Below are 21,168 nucleotides of genomic sequence, written 5' to 3'. Positions count from 1 at the left end.
ATTTCCAATAATTAGAGCTGTCTGGACAGAGAATGGAATGCCTTGAAAGTAGTGAGTTCCTGCTTACTGAAGTTTTCAGTCAGAGGTTGGTTGACTACTTATCGGGTATATTTAAGTGAGGATTCTCTCTCAGCTATAGACTGGATTCAATGATCCCAGATGCCCCTTCCAACCCCCAAATTCTGTGATTCTTCTTCCTGGACATTCCCATAGCACTCTGGTTATTTCTATTATGTATTTACTATATTCCATCTTCTATGATGATTACTGATATATATGTATACATACATAAATGTGTATATACATATACATATATGCATACCTGTGTACACACATACACACACCTCTTTGACTCTGCTTCTTGAGGACAAGGAGAGATAGTGCCATAGTTAGCCTTGGGTTTCCCCCCAGCCCCTTTGCAAGTGCCTTGTAATTTCAATCAATAAACATTTACTATTATGTTTAGAGACACTGATAAGCCTAAGAGGTTCACATAGGGAGTTACAGAGATTCAGAAGGCAGGGTCTTTATCCTCATGGAATTTATGATATAGTAGGAGATGAGGCAGGGATATACAACTGGGATAAAAGTACATAAGAGAAGTCCACAAGTGATGCTAGGTCAGAAGAGGGAAAGATCATTTCTGACTCCTGGTTTCTATATTTAGTAGCACATGTTATTTTGTGTGTGTATGTTTATGTATATATCTGTGTATACACATATATTCACACATGTGTGGGTATATATAGGTATATGTAACATATACATATATATTATATATACAACACATATGATCACTTAATAAGTGTTTGAATAATTTAATGAATGAATTTGTCCTTACATGGCCTCACAAATAGAAGGCAGGCAGACGGAGGTTCACATAGGGAGACTTAACACAGGAAGTTATATTAGCAGATATTAACATGTGTTTGCTTCATACATGGCTTTTGCAAGCTTACTTATATTCTTGTTGTTTCTTCTCCATAGAATGTAAGTTCTCTAAAGGCAAATAAATGTGTGTGCTTTGTTTTTGAATCCTAATCTGATAGTGCCTGGCACATAGGAATAGCTTAAGAAATGCTTGTGGAAAAAGAAATTGATTAAGAACTCGTAAGAGAAATGCACTGCCATTTCCTGGTTGAACTGACTTACCCAATTAGGAAAAGAATCACTGGCCTCATCAGAGAGAAAGTAACAAATGAGCTTGGGGAGGAACTGCCCAGGCCTTTCTTTGCCCCGGAGTTATAAAGAATCTGTCTTCATTAGTCCAACTGAGGCAGCAGTCTGCCCACTCCCCAGCCAAGGTTTATAGTAAAATCAACATTAATCTCCAGGATTCCAAAACATGGCCCTGGGATGAAACCTTGACTGTGCTCTTTCAATCCCCAGTGGGGAAGATGCAGTGAATGTTTGTAAAGGTTTTACTTTAATTAACTAGAAGCCAGCTGCATCTTATTGGCCATTGTCATAAATGTCTTAGCCCCATAGATCAACCTCATCTTTTCCATACTTAGTGTTGTCAGAGAACTGATGAGGCTGATGGCAGAGAGAATCAGTCATCCTATCAATATGTATTTCATTAAATTATTATTATGCATAATATTATTTGATAATATTAAATCATATTATTAAAATGTTATTAAAGCAGTGAGGTACTATGGAAAGAGCCCTGATCTTGGAATCCACAGGGTGAAGTCTGAGTCCCAGTTCTCCACTTATGCAAGTCACCTAATTGCCTAATATTTATTTTTAATTTTATTTCATGCATTTTTTCATTTTTACACTTTTAGTTTTATTGATGTGTTTTATTAGTCTTTAAAATGGAGAGGATACCATTCCCACTGTCATCTTCACACAGTTGTTGTGAAGAAAGCCCTCTTGAAACCTTGAAATGGGAGTTATTTTTAAGCAGCCCTGCCCAAGTGTTACCTCTTCCATGAAGCCTCCTCTGATCACCTCAGCCAGCTGGGAGAGATCTCCTTTGGTGGATTTCCTACGGAGCTTTGTTTATTTCTCTCATATCATGTTTTTCACATGCTGCTTTGCAGTGCAGTTATTTGCCTTTTTTTCCCTTATTGTGCAGTTAGATCCTAGAGCCTATTTTTGTATCTACCATAGCAGCCACCCACAGTGCCCTGTACATAGTAAAAGCTCATTTGGCTGTTGGTTGAATGAACACAACGTGCCCAGCACTGGGCTCATGCTGTGCTGAGAAATAGGAGCCACAGTCCTTGCCCTCAAGAAGCTTTCACTCTACAGTTGAGGAGACAAAGACTTGGATGTGTCAAACAGATAATATGCTGACAGTCTGTAAGGAAGCATTAGATTATATCATGTTGATTTTGAGTACAGGCCTCAGCTGAGTCTGGGCTTTAGAAATTCAGAGATCTGGGAGAGTACTGTGGGCTGGGGTCATCAGGGATGGTTTTGTGAAAGAGAAATAGCAATGTGGGCCTTGGAACATGAGTAGAATTGGTCCAGGCTAAGGAGTACAAATTCCAGATAATGGAAACAGCACAAGCAATAGCCCAACTTCTGAAACTGTTGGAATAGTTTGTGTGTTTGTAGTCTAATTTCTTTTAGTTCCTGTTTGACTTCAGGCCTTGAGCTCATAGGTGCAGGCTGATTTTTATATGGCCTATTTTTAGCAGCAGAGACCTAATAAATCAACTTTGGGGGGGAACATTTAATTTTTTTCATATTTCTATTACAGTAGTTTGTAGATTTTGAAAAAAAAAAACTTTTTGATTTTTGCAGCTTTGATCCAAAAAGAGCAGTCCAGCAGCTCAGAGCCTGTGGGGTACTGGAGACCATCCGTATCAGTGCAGCTGGTTATCCATCCAGGTAATGTGCCCAGCAATCCAAGAGTTTTTAACCTGGGGGCTGTGACTTTGTTCTGAAAAAAAAGTACATACTTTTAAACACTTAGTTTTTATATTTTCTTAACTAAATATAAACAAAGAATTTTAACATTCATTTTTTAAGATTTTGTATTCCAAATTCTCTCCATCCCTCTTTCCCACTCTCCCCTCCTTCAGAAGACAAGCAATTTGATATAGATTATGCATGTGCATCATGCAAAACAAAAATATGTATATTTTAACAACTGTATTTTGATGTAATTGGTTTCCCTTGCAATTCTGTGTATTTACACGTTAAAAAATTGTGTTCTGAGAAGAGATCCAAAGCTTTGCCAGTCTGCCAAAGAGGTCCATGATGCAGAAGAGGTCAAGAACTTTTACTCTAATCCAGCCTTCCTGGGATTCCCAGATATGGCATCTCCTTTAGAGTCACAGTCCTGGGATTCCCAGATGTGGCATCTCCTTTAGAGCCACAGTCCTGGGATTCCTAGATCTGGCATCCCCTTTAGAGCCACAGTCTTCTGGATGTGTGTGCATACCACTAATGTCTTCAAGATGTGGTGAAGTAGCCCTGGGGCTGGTCTACAATGCAGGTCAGAAAAATGGGGGTGGAGGTGTTAAGAACTATATTTTCCATCTCAGAAGAAATTGTGCATTAAAGGACAATGACATATTAGCTGTCACTTGAGAGCTTTAGATTTGTGCATGTTACCCTCAAGTACTTTTTTTCTCCTGTAATTGGAGTGCACTGCCATCAGGAGGCAGTAGGCAGGTCAGTTTCATTCCAGTGGTCTGAAGTAAAAGCTTCTCTTTTATCTTTTTCTCCGAACGACCTTCAGTCCCATCTTTGGCCCCCAATTAAAACTTGTTCTTAGGAAAGGAACTGACAAACTCATTCGCACTCTAAGGAATCACTGATTGAAAGGACTGAAACCGCAATTATCCCTAAAAGAGGTAACATATTCATCTTTATACATCAGTGATACTATTAGAATCTTTCATGTCTTTTCCTAAGATCAACTCTCTTAATTTAATTGCACTTTGACAAAGATAGAAACCTTAGCTGAAAAAATGGATCTCTGTCCCTAGTGAATGTTTGGTATTTTTGAATGAATGAATGAGGGGAATTAAAGACATCAGTGAGTTTGGAGAGTGAGGTTTTCTTTCTTTCTTTCTTTCTTTTTTTTTTTTTTTTTTTGCTGACGGGGCGTTGACAATGAAGTGATTCCACTTCAGCTTAATTAATCATACTCTCCTTGAAAAGTAATTTCTTGATTTTTAGAGGATTCTGGATCCTCCCAAACAGACTCCCCCTGCTCCTGGTTATTGATATTGTTACTCCAGGGCTTCACCATCATGTGAGGACTTGAGACTCTGCTTTGGGAGAAGATGCAGTATGGCGCTCCCTCTTGTCCTCCCAGCCTTTCCACCAGGCACTCCTGGCCCCTGCTGTGGAATCATTTCACAGGCCATGGCTAATTAACCACAAACAGCTCAACCATAAGAAAGTCTCCAAATGTCGAGCCTGGAGGAGGGGGAAGATGCTGATGAAAACAAAAATTTAGGTTTGGCCTGAAAATGTAAGGCGTATGGGTAAAATGCTTTCCCAAGCCATGTTTCAAAACCTGAAATAACACTCTTCCAGGTGATAAGCTAGTGAGAATGGGAAAATATGTTTCTTTTCCATGTCTCAACTACTGTGCATCGTTTACCCCACAGCTCCTGTAGAAAAAGACTTGAAACACCCTAGGGCCTGCTTGATTTCATTGCTGACCCTGGGGCATCAACAAAAACAGCTAATGACCCTGTGCCTAATGAGCTGGCTCTGCTTTCCCTTCCAACCTGACTAGAAGACTTTGAGCTGATTTGCGCCTTATCCCCTGCAGCATCTGGTATCAGCCGTTTAATTCAGGGAAAGCCAAAGGGAAGAGGGCTAAAAGTTCAATAATTCACTTCATTGGTACGGCTGCTACAAATGCCAATTATGGCTCCTTTTATCACCTCCTAAATCTGTGAGTTAAGTCTGCATATCAGAGCTTGGATCTGACAAGCAGCATGGAATTTTTATGTGGAAAAGCAATTCAGGAGCTCATCTAACCCAACATCACTTTATAGGTGAAGAGGCTAAGAGCCATTAGGGGAAGTGACTTGTCCGAGGTCACACTGGCTGAGGTGGCTCTAGAACTGTGGTTTTTTGGCTCTAGTTCTGTGTTCTATGAGGCTGCCTTTCTGACACAATGCTTTTGTGTTAAATGTCAGTGAGCTGTCAATAAACATTTATTAAGTGTCTACTCTATGCCTGTTGGGGATATGAATATGAACAAGAAAGACAGTCCCTGCCCTTGAGGAATTTACAATCTAATTTGAGAAGATAGCATGCATAAGGAAGTTGAGGGAGGGATGTTAGGGAATAGAAGGTACCTCTTTAAATGGAGGCATTGAGAGGAGTTCTTTGCTTCACCCTCCAGTCCTCCAATCAGGGAGGCAGAGGGTACTGAAGGTACTGATGAGGTGTGAGGACCAAGGCTGATGCAGTCTTATAGGATGGTGAGTTTCCTGACGATGAGGTTCCTGGGGACTTGATGGAGTCCTGTCCAAAGGAGTGCAGCTTATGCTTTATGGGCTAATTTGTGGATAGCTTCAATCAGGATACCTCTGATATACAGAGTATGGAATGACAGTTCAGAGCTAAAGTTAAGTTATTTGAGATTGTCTACTCCTTGCTGGAATAAGGATAGAAATAGAAGAGCTGAAAGCTTTTCCCACTCTCATCAGCTTAGAGTCTAAGGACATACATGTAAGCAGTTTGCTCACTTCCCCAGGCCTTCAGGCCAAGCTGTGCTTCCAGCTGCAATTATCAGGTTAAACTACATCTACGCCAGGGATTCACAGGACCAATTATGAGATATCTGAAGGTATGTCTAGCCTAAGGATCTCAAGGGGGTATTAGAAAATTCATAAAATATCAATTCACTTTAAAAGCCACAATAAGAAATTAAAAAGATGTCATACATCATTCTTGGGGACTGCTTTTGCACACCAAGCTGGTATTGTTCCTAAATCAAGTATCGAAGGGTCACACAATCCCAATCAACTGTAGACAATCCTAGCTGCCTTATATAATACAGGAATATTCCTGTTGGATCTTGGGCTCAGTGGGTGGCAAGATGGGCCAGACAAAGGAAATTTCCATCTAGAGATTTCGTAGGCCCGTGAAGAGCAGAGTAGACAATTGGGGCAAATCTCAGCATCAGGTGATACCAGGAAGTTTGGGGAGATGGGAAATCTAGCAAGGGTCTCAAGTAGATGGTTCTGGTAGGCAGGTAAAGCAAAAGTCAAGGAAACAGACTGAAATTCAGGCAGATAGTAACAGGGAAGTCTGGGAACAGGTAGTGCAGCCTGGGATTCAGGGACTAAACAAGGCAGATTATTTGGGATATAAGGGAATGATTTAAGTACAGTAGAAGGGTGGAAAATAAGACATGGGAACAACACCAGGGAATTTCAGTGTGAAAGGCAGCAATCAGGGGATACAAAACAAGTCAACAAGCAGTAAGTGCTTACCATGAGCAGGCACTGTACCAAGTGATGAGGTTATAAATACAAGAAAAAAGAAAAATAGATTCTGCCTTCATGGAGCTTGCATTCTAATAGGGGAAGACAGCATATAAAAGGGAACTGAAAAGCAAGTTACTAGAACACAGTTACTGGAGTACAATAGTAAACTGGAATCAGCCCCAGGGCTGATACTGGTCCTTCCAAGCTGTACCTCCATGGTGTTTTTAACTGTCCTTTGCCAAGGGGCCAGATTGGTTCCAGAAAATAGTGGATAGTTGAACCTAAAGGTGAGAATTTAATGGCTCCAGCTGTGGAGCCAGAGAGCCAGGCTGCTTAATACACATCACCATCTGCTCGCCTCCAGTTTTGTTGCCAGCCCATATGTGGCTATAAAGATCTCTCCTGTTTTTGCTGGAATCACCTGATTCTCAGAAAAGCCACCTTGGGAGAACTGGGAGAAGATGCCACCTTCAGAGCCTCTGATGCCCTTATATCTCTAACATACTCTGTTCATAATGGTGCTTCTTCCTATCTACATTTCATTCTGCATAATAATGATACAAATAATAATAATAATAATAATAATGAAAGATATAGTGGTTAGAGAGCCGACCTAACGTCCTGTCGCCTTTACTGACTTCTCAGTGCTCCAGGCAAGTCTCTTAGACTGTTAAGTTGCAGAGAACATGCAGATCTGAATTGATCGAAGGAATTTCCTCTTCTGAGACATCCCTACATCACTGAAATCCCAAGTCTACCCCTTATCCCAAGCCCTACGATAATAGTAATAATGATAATCTCATTCTTTAAAGACTCCCCCCCACACACACACACACTGATGGGCAGAGGCTTGAAGCAGAAATTGTATACAATATGATTGCAAGCTGCAACAAGTTAGCACTTACTCCTAGAAAGACCATCAGAATTATACACTCTTCTTCCTAAATTGACAGGTGACAAATCTCTGTTAGGCAAAAACAAACTTCAAAGTATCTGTGAGCCTGCAACAAATAAACTATGCTAGCACTGGAGCATTGTCACAAATAAAAGTATCATATATCATGTCTTGAACATAACATTGACTCCTGAAAATTTAAGACTGTTTTTGATAGATGTTGCCAAGGCTCTCAAGACCTGATGGTTAAATTTTCAGTGTGAACATTTACGTCTTAGAACTCAGCAAATGCTACAAATCAGAGCTTGGCTTTTTGTTTGGTTGATAGTCTAGACTTAATAAAGTGATGGCAAAAATATTAATAATTCAGATTATGCTTAAAAGTATATTAAGCTCTGAGTTAAGCACTGTAGGTACTATAATGTTTCTGGAAAACACGGCTCATGCCTTCTAGGAGCTTACAGGCATCCTGGGGAGATAAAATTTAGAAACCGATACAATACCATATATAGTCAAGTTCATTTTTTTTTTTAAAAAAGCAGTGATTATTGTGTATTGGAGTACTAGAGCAAGGCCCTTTGGGAAAGTAACATGAGTTGGATATCTGTGGGTAGGTAGGATTTTGATTGAACAAGAGGAGGAGAGGGAGCATCCCAGACGAGTGGAACAGAACAAGGGATGGCATAGAATGCCAAAAATATTGGACGTCCTTATTTGTCCTTCCCTGAGTGGGAAGGAGGTATTCCCTGCCAGCTTGCCTTCCTTGTTGCTCCTTTCTCAAGTGCCATTTGGCTTCATCTTCACAGAAAATGACTTGAGTTTTCAGAGAAGCCAGGTGTTCATTTCACCTCATCCAGGCAGCCTTTTCCTTGGCATTCCAGAAAACATATTCAAATTAAATCTTTGAACCCATATGGGAAATAGCTTTCCCCCTCACCTCCTAACTGTTCATTCCAATTGGCTCAAATCATGTCTGCTTCTGGCAAAGCTGAGTTGCCTGGAAACTCAACAGCCCTGAATGGGGGATCTGATGAATATCTTTCCCCACTATTCTGATTCTCTTGAAAGATCATTGTATTTGTATTTCTACTTGTTATCTTTTGTAGACATATGTGTTAGGAAGAGTAGTGAGAGGGAAGAGAAGGTTTAAACATTTTCACATTTGTGGAAAATATTTTTTGTCATGGTTGTTGATCCAATCTCTTTTCTTAAAGGACCCAAGTTGCTACCTCCTACATTCTCTCTTCTCTTTCTGCCCCTTCCCTTCCTACTAGGCTTTATTAGAGTGGTAGTGGGTCTCCGCTAGCTAATAGGCAATCAAGAGTGGCAGTCATTCCCAGAGCCCTCATTTGGAGCAGTGTGTCTGTCCTTTTCCCTTCCTCTATCTTATACAAATTTGGTATCTTACCCACTACCTAATGTGATGCCAGGCATACCACAGATGCTTAATGTTGGATGAATTGAATGGAATATGAATTTACTGAGTTTCTACTATGTACCTCACAAGGCTAAACAAAAAGTATAAGATGTGCTGCTGTTGCATAGAATTAAGTACAAGGCTGTGTGGTAACTACCCATGTAATAGGAGATCAGATTAGCATGGCTAGTGTGATTTGATTAGTGGAAGCTTTGACGAGAAAGTAGAAATTGAGATGGTAATATTTCTTTGTCTTTAAGAGAGTCTTTTTAATGTTTATTCCCTACCAATGTGGAACTCAGGGGTTAACCCACCCTAGGCTCTAGCAAACAATCTCATTCCCCACATTTGATCACTTGCCAAGTCTCTTGATTCTACTTCCACAACATCCCTCACCTCTCTGTCCCCTTCTCAGTACTCATTCAGCCACCATCCTGGTTCAAGCCCACATTACTTCTTGCTTAAGCTATTATAATAACCTCCTAATTGATCGCCCTACTTTCAGTCTCCATTCCAGCCAAACAATACTTCTCTTATGTGACCTCTGACTCTTGTTTCCACACCCTTGAACCAGTTGTCCCCATGCCTAGAATACATTCCCCCCCCCTCACTTTGTAGAATCTCTAGCCTCCTTCAAAGCTCAGTTCAAATGCTTCCTTCCACATGATGCTTATCCCACTCCCACCAGGGCCTTCCCAAAGCCCCTAAATTACTGCATATGTTTATAGTTGGTCCTCCTATTGGTCCCACTCTGTTTTTGTGCCCTGTTTTAGCAGATGAATCTATACTGAATCCTGCCAAGGCTATCATCATCCTCACTCCCACCCCCACCCCTACCTCCACCCCCGCCCCAAGAAAATCATTTCAATTTCACTAGACCAGCCAAAAGGTTTTAGCGAATTAGAAAGCCTACTTTGAGACAAGGCAGTCCAAGGAATGATTTGAATTTTTTTCCTTTTGGGAATCATAACTGTTCCCCACCTTCCTGCATCAATTCTGCTTAGGTACTTATAGGCTGAAATTTTTACTAGTACTACATAAAAGGAGAAGGAAGCAGTGGCTAGGAAAGGAATAAGCAGTAGTTTAAAGGTGTGAGTCTGTGGGAAAGTAGAAGTGACATTGTGGTCTGATGTAAAGAATCACTCCACTAGAAGTCAGGAGACCCAGATCTGCTAATGATGTGACCTTGGGTAAGTCACTTCTCCTTGGGTCTTAGCTTCCTCACCTGTAAAGCTGAAGGAATTAAAAAAAGAAGGTAAGTTCCTTTCCGGGACTAACATTCTTTCATTCAGTGACCCTACTCTGAGTGTCTGTTAATTGGGACATGTTGCCAGAGCAGATGGTAGAGCTTCTTGGCCAGGGAGCCTGAGCAAAGTAAGGGTTCTAGGGCAGTCATTCATTGCTTCTTTTTTACAACAAAGCTCTTAGGCCAACAATGAAATTAGCATATGTCCGATGCCCACCATGAATTAAAGAGAGGAGTAGCAGAACTCCAGTCAAAAGCTGGCTGCCTGATAACTCCTCCCCCATTCCAATTTCTGCTACACCTGTCTGGTTTTTTAATCTCTCTCCCTTCCCCTCTCCATGAAATACTGCCTTCTGTGAAACTAGGATTTAAAATGAAAATGTATCATTCAATTTGAAATGCTCCTCAGTGGTTAAAAAATATGTTCATTATAATGTACATAAAGCATAATGATAAATGCACTGTCCTGGAACAGAAGATAGTCTATCCATCAGCCAGTTTTCTGCCTCCCACTCTGAAGATGCCTCTTGACTGTAAAGTCATTTGTCTCTCTCTGGAGGGACTCATGACTCTGGTTGTGGTTTGTCTGGGGACTATGAAACAAAGATATACAATATTACAATTACCAAAACAAAACACACACACACACACACACACCCCTTTGGGAATGTACAAAGTTTATATGAAAAATGCCGTGGTTAATCTCCATTTCTTCTTTCTTTTTCTCCTTCTTTTGGTCTCAACTGATAATTTGTTGACAGGGCTTCCCTAAAGGGAGATTGACTAAAAAGCATAGGATGATGGGATTAGAAGGAGTTTTTCCTAGCCACTGAGTGTATTCCCCTAGCTTCAGATAAGCTCTTACCAATATGTGCATTGTGGACAGAGTTGCTTGCCCTGGTTTCATGGGAGAATCATCTTTTTCACTTTTCAGGAGATTCTGTCTGATGATTGACTTGAATATTCCATCAATGCATTTTAACCAATATCTATTAAGTATCTATCTATCTATTAAGTATATGGGGAACAATCTAATCACCCTGACATCCATTGCCCACTCTAAAGAGTAAAGGCCATTTGTCAAAAGTTGCTGATTCGGTCTGCCTACAGAAGAGAAGACTGAAGGAATTCATGATATTTATCCTCAAACATCTGAAAAGCTGTCTTGTGAAAAAAAGTTGTCTTTCTTTGTTTGGCCCAGGAGGACAAAACTAGGAGCAGTGAGATGAAATTCCAGGGATGTGAACTTCCATTCAGTATAAGGAAAATTGATCTAACTCCATGTTTATTTTTTTTAAATCGTTTCCTTGGGAGTTAGTGAGTTTCTTATCACCATAGGTCTTCAAATAGTTGTGAGTGCTGCAGTGGAGATTAATAAACTGATTGGAATTGCAGTAAATTTCAGCCAAAATTCCAGAATGAGGACATTTTAAAGGGATGGTTTATAAGCATTTAAAGGGAAGTAGTGATTATTAAAGCCAGAATAACATAATTAAGAACAGATCATCCTATTCCAACTTTATTTTCTTTTTTGACAGGGATGTTGAATTGGTAGCTTAGAAGAACACTATAGACATAGTATGCCTCAATTTTAGCAAGTGATTTGATAGAATCTCTTTTACTGTCTTTATGGCTCTTGTCTTCCCCTATAAGAATAAAAGTTCATAGGGGTGAGGGGAGGGGAGCGTTGTGGTTGCTTTTTTATATTGATACCCCCATTATTCAGTATAATATTTGGTAAACAAGCCACTTACTAAATTTATTTGTCATTTGTTCATTCATTCATAGACAAAATGGAGGATGCGGGGTAACTGTATCCAACTAAATGGATTCTGAGATGGTTGAATGACTAACCCCAAAGAGTGATCATTAAGGGGTCTATATATATGCCTATAAGGTCATATCCATGGCAAGCACCTCTTCTCAGGGGTCTGTCCTTGGCCCTGTGCTATTGAATATTTTTGTCAGTGAATTGGATGAAGACATTAATAGAAGAATAGCTTTTGGAAAGAAGCAAAAGTTCTACTGTACTCTACCCTGGTCATTATGCATCTTGAACATTATCCTCAGTTCCATATCCCATTTTAGGAAGGATATTGATTAATTGGGTTGCTATGAATAATTTGTTAATATAGGACCTTTACCTTTGGCTTCCTCAGAGTATACTTCCAGGAGTATAATTCTTGGTCAATGTATATGAATACATTAATGACTTATCTCCCCTAATTCCAAACTGTCTTCCAGAATATCTGTAGTAGTTCACAGCTCCACTCAGTGGCCCTGGATGTGTTACAAAGGGACAGATGGTTCAAACTGTTTAAGACCACTCCATCTGTTAGTCAGTCACATATCTGACAGGCAGAGTGAGGGACAAAGCATCTGTTGTGTACTCGGATTCATTGATCACTCACCTCACAGGAAGGATCTTATCACCCCCACCCACCCTTGCAGACTGATCCTAGTGTCATGTCGAAATCAGGCACTGGCTATAAAAAGCTAAATGAGAAGACCATACAACTTCACCCTTTGAAATTCTGCCTGATCTCTAAATATCATGGAGATTTTCCTGAGTTGCTTGATGGAGGTTGATATTCACAAAATTAGTAGCTATAGAGCTGAAAGTGACCTTAGAGATGATTCAGTTCAACTCTTTCCTCCTTTTTCTTTTTTAACTTAAGGGGTTGTCTTTTATTTTTTTAAATTTCAAATTAATTTTATTTTAGGTATTCATTCTCCCCCCCCCCCATTCAAATGAGAAAAAAACAGAACTTGCTACAAACATGTATAGTTAGGCAAAATCTCATATTGATCATGTAAAAAATATCCTACTCTGCACTCTGAGACTTTTCAAACTGTGGTTGGTCATTGCTTTGATCAAAGTTTCTAAGTCTTCCAAAGTTGTTTGTCTTTACAAATTGTTGTTATTAGATAAGTTGATCTGAATCTGCACACTTTTTACTTTGCATCAGTTCATACAAGTCTTCCCAGGTTTCTCTTAAATCATCTTCATAGCAAAATTTTTCTTCCTTCACGTTCACATACCATAACTTGTTCAGCCATTCCCCTAACTTATGGGCACACTCTTAGTTTCTAATTCTTTTCCACTGCCAAAAGAGCTGTTCTAAATATTTTTGTCCCAATGGGTTTTTTTCCTCTTTCTTTGATCTCTTTAGGGTATAGACTTAGTAGCAATGTCTCTGGGTCAAAGGGTACATGTGGTATAGTAGCTTTTTAGGTGTTGTTCCAAATTGCTTTTCATATTGGCTAGTCCAGTTCACAGTTGTACCAACAGTGCATCCATGTACCTATTTCCCTGTAGCTCTTCCAACATTTGTCATTTTCCATTTTTGTCATCTCCGATGGGTGGTACCTCAGAGTTATTTTAATTTGTATTTTTCTAATTATTAGTGATTTAGAGTGGTTTTTCATATGGCTATTAATAACTTGAATTTATCCCTCTGAAAACTTCCTATTCATATCCTTTTGCCATTGGTCAGTTGGGAAAGGGTTTTTATTGTTACAAATTTGAATCAGTTCCCTGTTTATCATAGAAATTAGACCATGTCAGAAAACCTTGCTGCAAAGATTTTTCCCCAGTTTCCTGCTTTTCTTCTTGTTTTTGATGCCTTAATTTTGCTTGTGCAAAAACTTTGTAAATTCATGTAATCAAAATTGTCCATTTTACCTCTTCTGAACCTCTCTATTTCTCGTTTCATCATGAACTCTTCCCCTATCCATAGATCTAATATGGAACTTCTTCCATGTGCCTCTAATTTGTTCATGATGTCACCCTTTCTGCCTAAATCATGTTCCTATTTAGAGCATGTCTTGGTATATGTAGTAAGATGTTGGTCTTTACTTATTTTCTGCCAGACTGCCCAACCTCCTCCTTTTACAAATGAAGAAGTCTAGACTTAAATCAGGGGTAGAATGACTCAACTAAAATAACCCAGGGGCAACTTATCTACAAACATTTATCCCCTGGGAATTTCTCTGGTGCTCAGATGCTTTTTCTGTGCAGATGGAAAATTCAGGCTTGGTGAAGGATGAAAATGAAATCAAAAGAAGGTTGTCCCTAGAGCACTACTAAACTGCCCTTCCTGTGAGGAACACCTGTGTTTACCTCTTTGGAGGCCTTCAGAGTTCTTGACACTGGTGCTGTTTTCCTATTAGGGCACGTTGTCTGGTGAGTTCCATCTCCTGGTAGGTCCATGCCTCCACTCCATTGTTGCTAGGAGCAATGGGCACCACTGCTTCCAGGATTCTTTGACATCTGGCTCAGCTCCCTTCTCACCTAGGGTGATCAGCCAAGTGCCACTTGGCAAGCATAGTTGGCTGTCACAGCTGCTTGGTTTTCCAGACATTAAAAACATAATTGAAATGTCACAGGTGTTTCTCCATTTATGGATGTGTTCCCTTTCATGTGCATTTGTCATCATCATGGAACCTCATAAGATTATAAATTTATAGTTGGAAGAGACCTTGGAGGATATCTAATCCAGCCCCATCTTTTTACAGAAGAGCAAAATGAAGCTCAGAAAAGTTGTGACTTAATCAGGGTCATACAACTAGTAAGTGTCAGAAGTGAAATTTGAACGTAGTTCCTCATGACTCCAAATCTAGCATTTTAACTACCAGATCATCTTGTCTCAACAGTGACCTCACATATCTATATCAGTTTAGTTACAGGGGACTTTGGTATAATTGTGTTGTTTGAGGACAGTGGTTTATTTTAAGAAAGACAATGTTAAGTCTCTTTCTTTTTCTTGCTTCCTTAGTCTCTTGGACCAGCTCAACTTCTGTGGAAATTATTTGTTGGGAAAGAGCTCCAGACCCTAGCTCCCTTCATCTAAGCTCCACATAAATAACCCGAAGCAAGACCATTTCAGCAGAGCTTGTAGGAACAAAGAAAGACTTTTGAACTAGTAGGTACTAGCATAGTTTTAAATGTCCATTGTTAGAACAGAAGGAAAAACCAGAAGGAAACACAGATAAGCAGGACATCTTTGAAAGTTAAATGTTGAATTATTTATAAACTTAAAAGTAAAAGCAAGCTGTACATCATAGAAATTCACAGTTGTCCCCTCTTTTCTACTTTGTATATGGAAATGCTCTTTTTATTTGGTATTTGTTGAGAATAAGAAAAAAAGCAAAATCTATGAGCTATAGTCAAAGCTTAGAAAAATAGAATGTCAAAGGAATGTTTAATATCCAATGTGATAAAAGTGCGGTTCCATGATGAACTAAAGAATTGTCAAAATATGTTGAACACATTTGTGTCTAGCAATTGTGTAAAAGAAGTGATTGCGACAAAAGAAAGACATGTTGTATGTTAAAAATTTTAAAGGTGTAAAAAAAAATGAACCTCAGCTTTTAATGAACTCTGCAAAACTACTTCAGAGGATTGGTGCTAAACCTGAAGGACTTCTGGGGAAATTCTATCTTTAAAACAAATTCCACTTGTTGCTTTTTCTCCACTTAAAAAAGACCATTTGACTTAGAAACAAGCACTCACTAGAATATTATTATTGAAAGCAAATGCAATTGAATGGTTCCCCTAGTAAATCCAGCCTTAATAGAGTTCTCAATAGGTTTCATAATCCTGAGGCTACTCAGATAACATAATTAATAGTGTCACCTTAAACCAAGTGTCTGTGATTGTACTAATGATGGTGTTCCTTGAAGATAGCTGCCCTTCTTTGCCTGCCCGTTCTGTTCAACTCTTGCCCTAAAGGCAGCTAGGTGAAGTAGTGAATAGAGTGTGGGAAGACATAGTTGTTGGCTTGTTATCTCCTCCGCTCAACTGTGAGTTACTTGAGAACAAGAATTGTACTGTCCAGAGGCACAGAGTGTAGGGCCCAGAGTCAGGAAAACAAATCTGGCCTCAGACACTAACTAGCTGTATGACCTTGGCCAAGTCATTTAACCTCTATTTGCCTCAGTTTCCTCAACTGAGATAATAATAACACCTACCCCACTAGGTTGGTGTGAGACTCAAATGAGATAATATTTGCAAAGTGTTTAGTGCAGTGCCTACATAAACACTTATACCCTTCCCCTGTCCCCTTGTCCTCCAAAGAATTCACCATTGGGAAGCCTACATGTTAGGAGCTTCCTTTCATGCTCATTATATTGCCTGTATACCAACGGAGTATGTAATTTTCTACTGGCCGTTCAATCTTGTAATGTGACTAGTCATCTCATTTTTTCTCATCGTATATTTCTCTTATGACATCCTTAACATCTCTTTTCCTTCACAATTCCTCATTATTATGTCTTACAGCCTGCTTACATCCATCATACAGATTCCCATTACCATTTAGATCAGAGATTCTTAGCCTGGGGTCCACAGTCCCTTGAAAGGGTCCCTGAATTTGGATTGGAAAAAAAAACCCTACATCTTTTTTTTCCACTAACCTTTGACTGAAATTCTGCGTTTTCTTCAATTATTTAAAACTGTTATTCTGGGAAGGGATCCATAGGCTTCTCCAGCCTGCCAAAAGGGTCCAAAGTACAAGCGATGTTAAGAATTTTTGCTTTTAGATGATCCCTGACCGCACCTCCTTGGAGAGAATATTATTCTATGACTGGAAACCATAACACTTCACTGGAAAAGTATTGGTGTTAAAAAGATGGACTTTTGCTTCAGGGAGAAGCTTGGCCAGCCATGAAATCTACCTTAGAGTCATGAGATCCTATTGTAGTGTTGCTTAGCCCCTGTCCATTTGCAACATTTATGACATTGGTTTTGTAGGCCATATTACCTCCTCTAACATTGTTTCACTTAATGTGTGTTTTCAAAAACTCTAATACTACTTCTGCCCTCTGGCAAAATGAGTAGTTTGTGTTTGTAGGGTGAACTGGATGCCACACAGATTGGAAAGCTTTCCTTTGTTTCTCTGAGAACCCAAGTCCTCTTGGAGCTAGGGGTGGGGCTGGTGCTGGTGAGGAGACCACAAGATTAAAACTGAAAGGAATCTTCATAGCCCTATGAGGTAGGAAGGAAAACACTATACTGATACAGTGGCACATGAGGGGCAGTGGGAGATAGAGAGAAGATGTGTTAATAGCCTGGAAGGAATTCAGTTATATTTGCATGAATTAAAAGGAAAATGGATCCTTATTTTGGAGCCTGCCATCCCAAGGGAATCCAGTATTGAGTCACTCAAGCCCCAAGTGAGGGCTTAGAAATCCTCTAGACATTTAACAGACAAGGCTGACATAATTAAAGTGGCATTTGGAAGAGCTAAGAACCCACGGTGTTTTTCTGTTGAAAAGTCTCCTATTTCAGATATAACTCAGTTCCATAAGTCAATAATTCAGCGAGGTGAGTTTGCAGTCTGGTCACAGCTTAGCGGAGTGGCAAGCAGTGCTTCCTGTTTATTTGGGGTATCTTAAATACAGAGCAAGCAGTGGGAAGAATCATTTCCCAGGTAGCTCTGAAGTAGTGCTTGGGTTCCCTAGTTAACCCCAGCCATCTTCACAGTGCTCCTGGTTCAGGGAGCATGGTTATCCTATATCCCCAAAAGAATTTATGTTCAGGTCCAGGAAATCATTCATCATACATTTATTAAGCACCTGATATGTGCCAGGCACTGAGTTAAATGAGGCGGATATGAAGACAAAAAGCAAAATGTCTCTTGCCCTCAGAAAAATACATACCAATAGCAGATCACGTCAGAGCCATGGTAAGGCTCAAGTAATCTCTAGGCAAAAGATAAATTCAGGTTAAATTTGGTCAACTAAATTTATCACTAGTACTTACTTTAGTGCTTTAAGGACCCCAATTTCATCAGTGTGAGTACTCCTCCTGATATAGTATATAGCCCCTCCATACGTAGTAGTTGTTTGTAAAAATTTGTCTCCTGGTCACTGACCTTCTGGTGATTTAGCCTCTTTCAGTTTATCAAAATTTCTTCTTACAAGAAAGTTATATAATCCATCCTTAGGATAACCCCCCCCACAACCCTTCTTGCTTGGTGTTGGACTTGCCAAATTATGTAATTCATTGGAGAAGTCTTCAGAACCCTGAATAACCCCCATGTTACTGGAGTGAGGCTACAGAAGAGACTCACTGATAACACAGATCAAAAAATAATGGGACATTCCTTTGGGGAATTCCCTTTCCTATCCTTAGGAACTGAACTCTATGGCCCAAACTAAGGGGTCTAAGCAATGTGGGAGTCATTTTTGTTACACTGCCCGAAGTAGTAAATAAACGAAAAGCATTTATTAAGCACTTATTGTGTGCTAAGTGTTGTTAAGTTCTGAGGGTACAAGTATAAAAGCAGGATGGTCCCTGCTCTCAAGGAGCTAACATTCTAGTTGAAAGAAGCAACTCAAAAAGGGAGTATGGTGGCCGATCCACGAAGGGTTATTTTGTTTTGGGAAGTCACAGGGATCATTTGTAGAGCCATAGTAGAATTAATGGATGTGTCTTTTCTAGTATCAATGGTAGTATTAATTTGAGTACTGTACACAGAGAGGTATCAAAGAGATGGACGAAGGGGGTGGTGGGATGAGATGTGAAGCATGGTCTGGGGCTGACTAGATACAATGGGTCATATGCATCTGCACTGGTTAACTTAGCAATCAAAAGGGGTACTGGTTTCAAAGCTGAGTAGATCAAGTCACTCAGGGCATAGTCTTAGGAGGTCTGGTGGTCTGGAGAAAGCTAGTGCAGAACGGATGGCATGGAGATGGCCAAGGTAGACAGTTATAGGAGATGGAGTTTTACCTTCTGGAAAAATGAAATATATTCAGGACAGGTCTTATACATTGGTGGATTCAGTAGTTGCTTACCTATGCAATGTGATATTAAGGGACCCCAGATGGTCCTCCAGCCCTGAAGTATCTACTATCCACCAGTAAGAAACTGAACTTGACACATGACTCACCATAATGAGGGACTGACATAATCAAGATTTGGCTTTAGGAAGATTATTTTGGCAGCTGTGCAAAGGATAGACTAGAGAAGGGGGGACAGGAATTCTCACTTCCAGTTAGAAGAGGGGGACTTGGTGAGGTGTAAGTAAGGAAAGAGCATTCTAGGCATGGAGAGAGGAGATGGAGTGCTGTGTGTATGAGGAGTATGTAGGAGTATGAGGAACAGGAAGAAGGCCCAGTTTGACTGGATTGAAGAGTGTAGAAAAATAAGTAATATCCAATGAGACTGGAAAGATAGAGACCCAGGTTATAAGAGGCTTTAAAAACTAAATGGAAGAGTTTATATGGTTACTCTATAGGTAATAGGCAGCCCCATTGTAGTTGATTGAGTACAAGTGTCACAAGATCAGATCTGCACTTAAGAAAAATTACTTTGGCAGCAGTGTGTAGGATGGACCAGAGTGGTGGGAGACTTTAGGTAGGGAAGCTGATTAGGAAGCTGTTGCAGTAATTTAGGTGAGAGGTGATGAGGTCCTGAGCTAAGGTTATAACTATGTGGAAAGAAGAGGACAAATGTGAGAGATGCTGTGAATGTAAAAGTGATAAAATTCCTAACTGATTGGATGTGTAGGTTAAAAGAGAGTAGAGTCCACGGTAATGCTGAGGTTGTGAGCCTAGAATACTAGAACAATTGTAGTATCTTCAAAATAAATTTGAAATTTGAAGAAGGGAGAGTTTGTAGGGAAAGATAATAAGTTCAGTTTTGGACATCCTGAGTTTAATATGTCTCTGGGACCTACAGTTTAAAAGTCTAATAGGTAATTGGTGATGTAGGGCTGAACATGAAGGGTGAGATTGGAATTATATAGAGCGATAGATAGACAAACTGATTGATCTATGAGTCATTTGCTCAGAGATATCACAGAAATAATAGTTTAAGCCATAGGAGTTGAGACTACCAACAGAGAATGTTGACAGAAAAGAGGACCTAGAACAGAACTTTTGAGACTACCTGTACTTAGGGCATGATACAGATTCTGAGCCAGCCATGGAGATTGAGAAAGAGCAGTCAGACAGGCAGAGAACCAGGAAAAAAATAAGAGAAAGCCAAAACCCTTCGGTTCCATTCATGGTGCACTCTTTCTGTTTAGTTAAACAGGAAACTTTGCAGGGATCCCTAGTCCACTGCTCTGTAACTTTTATGCTCTTAGATGTTCTTTCATCCTTTGAGAGCCAATATGGGCAGGTGTGGGAGTGTTCATGTGCAGGAGAGAGGTTCTATGATTTGGCTCTTTAGCGTACTAAAAAATAAAAATGCTGCCACCCAAGGAGCGCACTGTCCTAGTTCATCCACAGCCTTCATACAGAGGAAAACCCCGAGCTGGGCAATGGAAACCTATGGTGTCTGGTGACCAGCCAAGTACAGCACAGGACACTCAGAACACCTAGTTGGAGAACTATAATTTATGGATCTGAATGGTCAGCAGTAAGTATCAGCAGGAAAAGCCCCTCCATTTGGGGAGGAGTTCCAGTGGACAATCAGTCACCACAGTGAGAGTCTAATTGTGAGGGTGGTCCTAGGAAGACTAGAAGTCAGATTTAGAGAGACGAATGCCAAAGATATCATTGCTGACTCCACAAGAAGAAAATTGAGGGGCATTCAAGTCATGCACGTCCCAAAGTAATGGGTCAAATTCTAGCTAAGACCTCCCAGGAAGCAGTTCACCCTGGTGAGCTCTGTTGTTCTTTGAAGGGCCATTCAAGACTCAATATAGTCTAATGGAAAGAGCACTGATCTTAGAATGAGAAGTCCTGGATTTGAATTTTGGCTCTGACACTTCTATGTCTTTGGGCAAGTTCATTTGACCTCTAGGAGCCTCTCTTTTCTCATCTACTAAATGGGAATGATAATGCTTGTATTACCTACCTGACAGGATTTTTGTGAGGCATAAAACCAAATCTTTGTGAACCTTGAAATGCAGTGCAATTGTGAGCTATTTAAAGGTTCCCAGCAACCATTCAAAGTTTGACAGACACCCTGACTAATGCTGATTTTGCTTTCTCTCTAGGTGGACTTATCATGACTTCTTCAACAGATACAGAGTGCTCATTAAAAAGAGGGAGCTCTCCAATACTGACAAAAAAGCCATCTGTAAAAACGTCCTGGAGAACCTCATCAAGGTGAGCTTAGGAACGTGTTGTTCTTGGGCACAATCCAAGAAGTATTTATCAAGGGTCTACTGCATGCAAAGCTCTGTACTTGATCATACAAAACAAATTACACAAAAATAGTCTCAGTTTTCGC

At 40.0% G+C, this 21,168-nt stretch overlaps 1 protein-coding gene across 1 annotated transcript in view; it reads left to right on the top strand.

Annotated features, from left to right (window-relative positions):
- MYO5B (myosin VB) overlaps positions 1–21,168 on the top strand; it is a 549,419-nt gene that overhangs the window by 416,582 nt on the left and 111,669 nt on the right. The window contains exons 17-18 of the mRNA XM_036756694.1: positions 2,758–2,844; positions 20,933–21,044. Coding sequence (XP_036612589.1) covers positions 2,758–2,844; positions 20,933–21,044 — 199 coding nt within the window. The remainder of the gene's footprint in view (positions 1–2,757; positions 2,845–20,932; positions 21,045–21,168) is intronic.

Source organism: Trichosurus vulpecula, chromosome 1 (genome assembly GCF_011100635.1).
Source record: "Trichosurus vulpecula isolate mTriVul1 chromosome 1, mTriVul1.pri, whole genome shotgun sequence".
Taxonomy (NCBI): domain Eukaryota; kingdom Metazoa; phylum Chordata; class Mammalia; order Diprotodontia; family Phalangeridae; genus Trichosurus; species Trichosurus vulpecula.
This window is presented reverse-complemented; position numbering and strand designations above follow the sequence as displayed.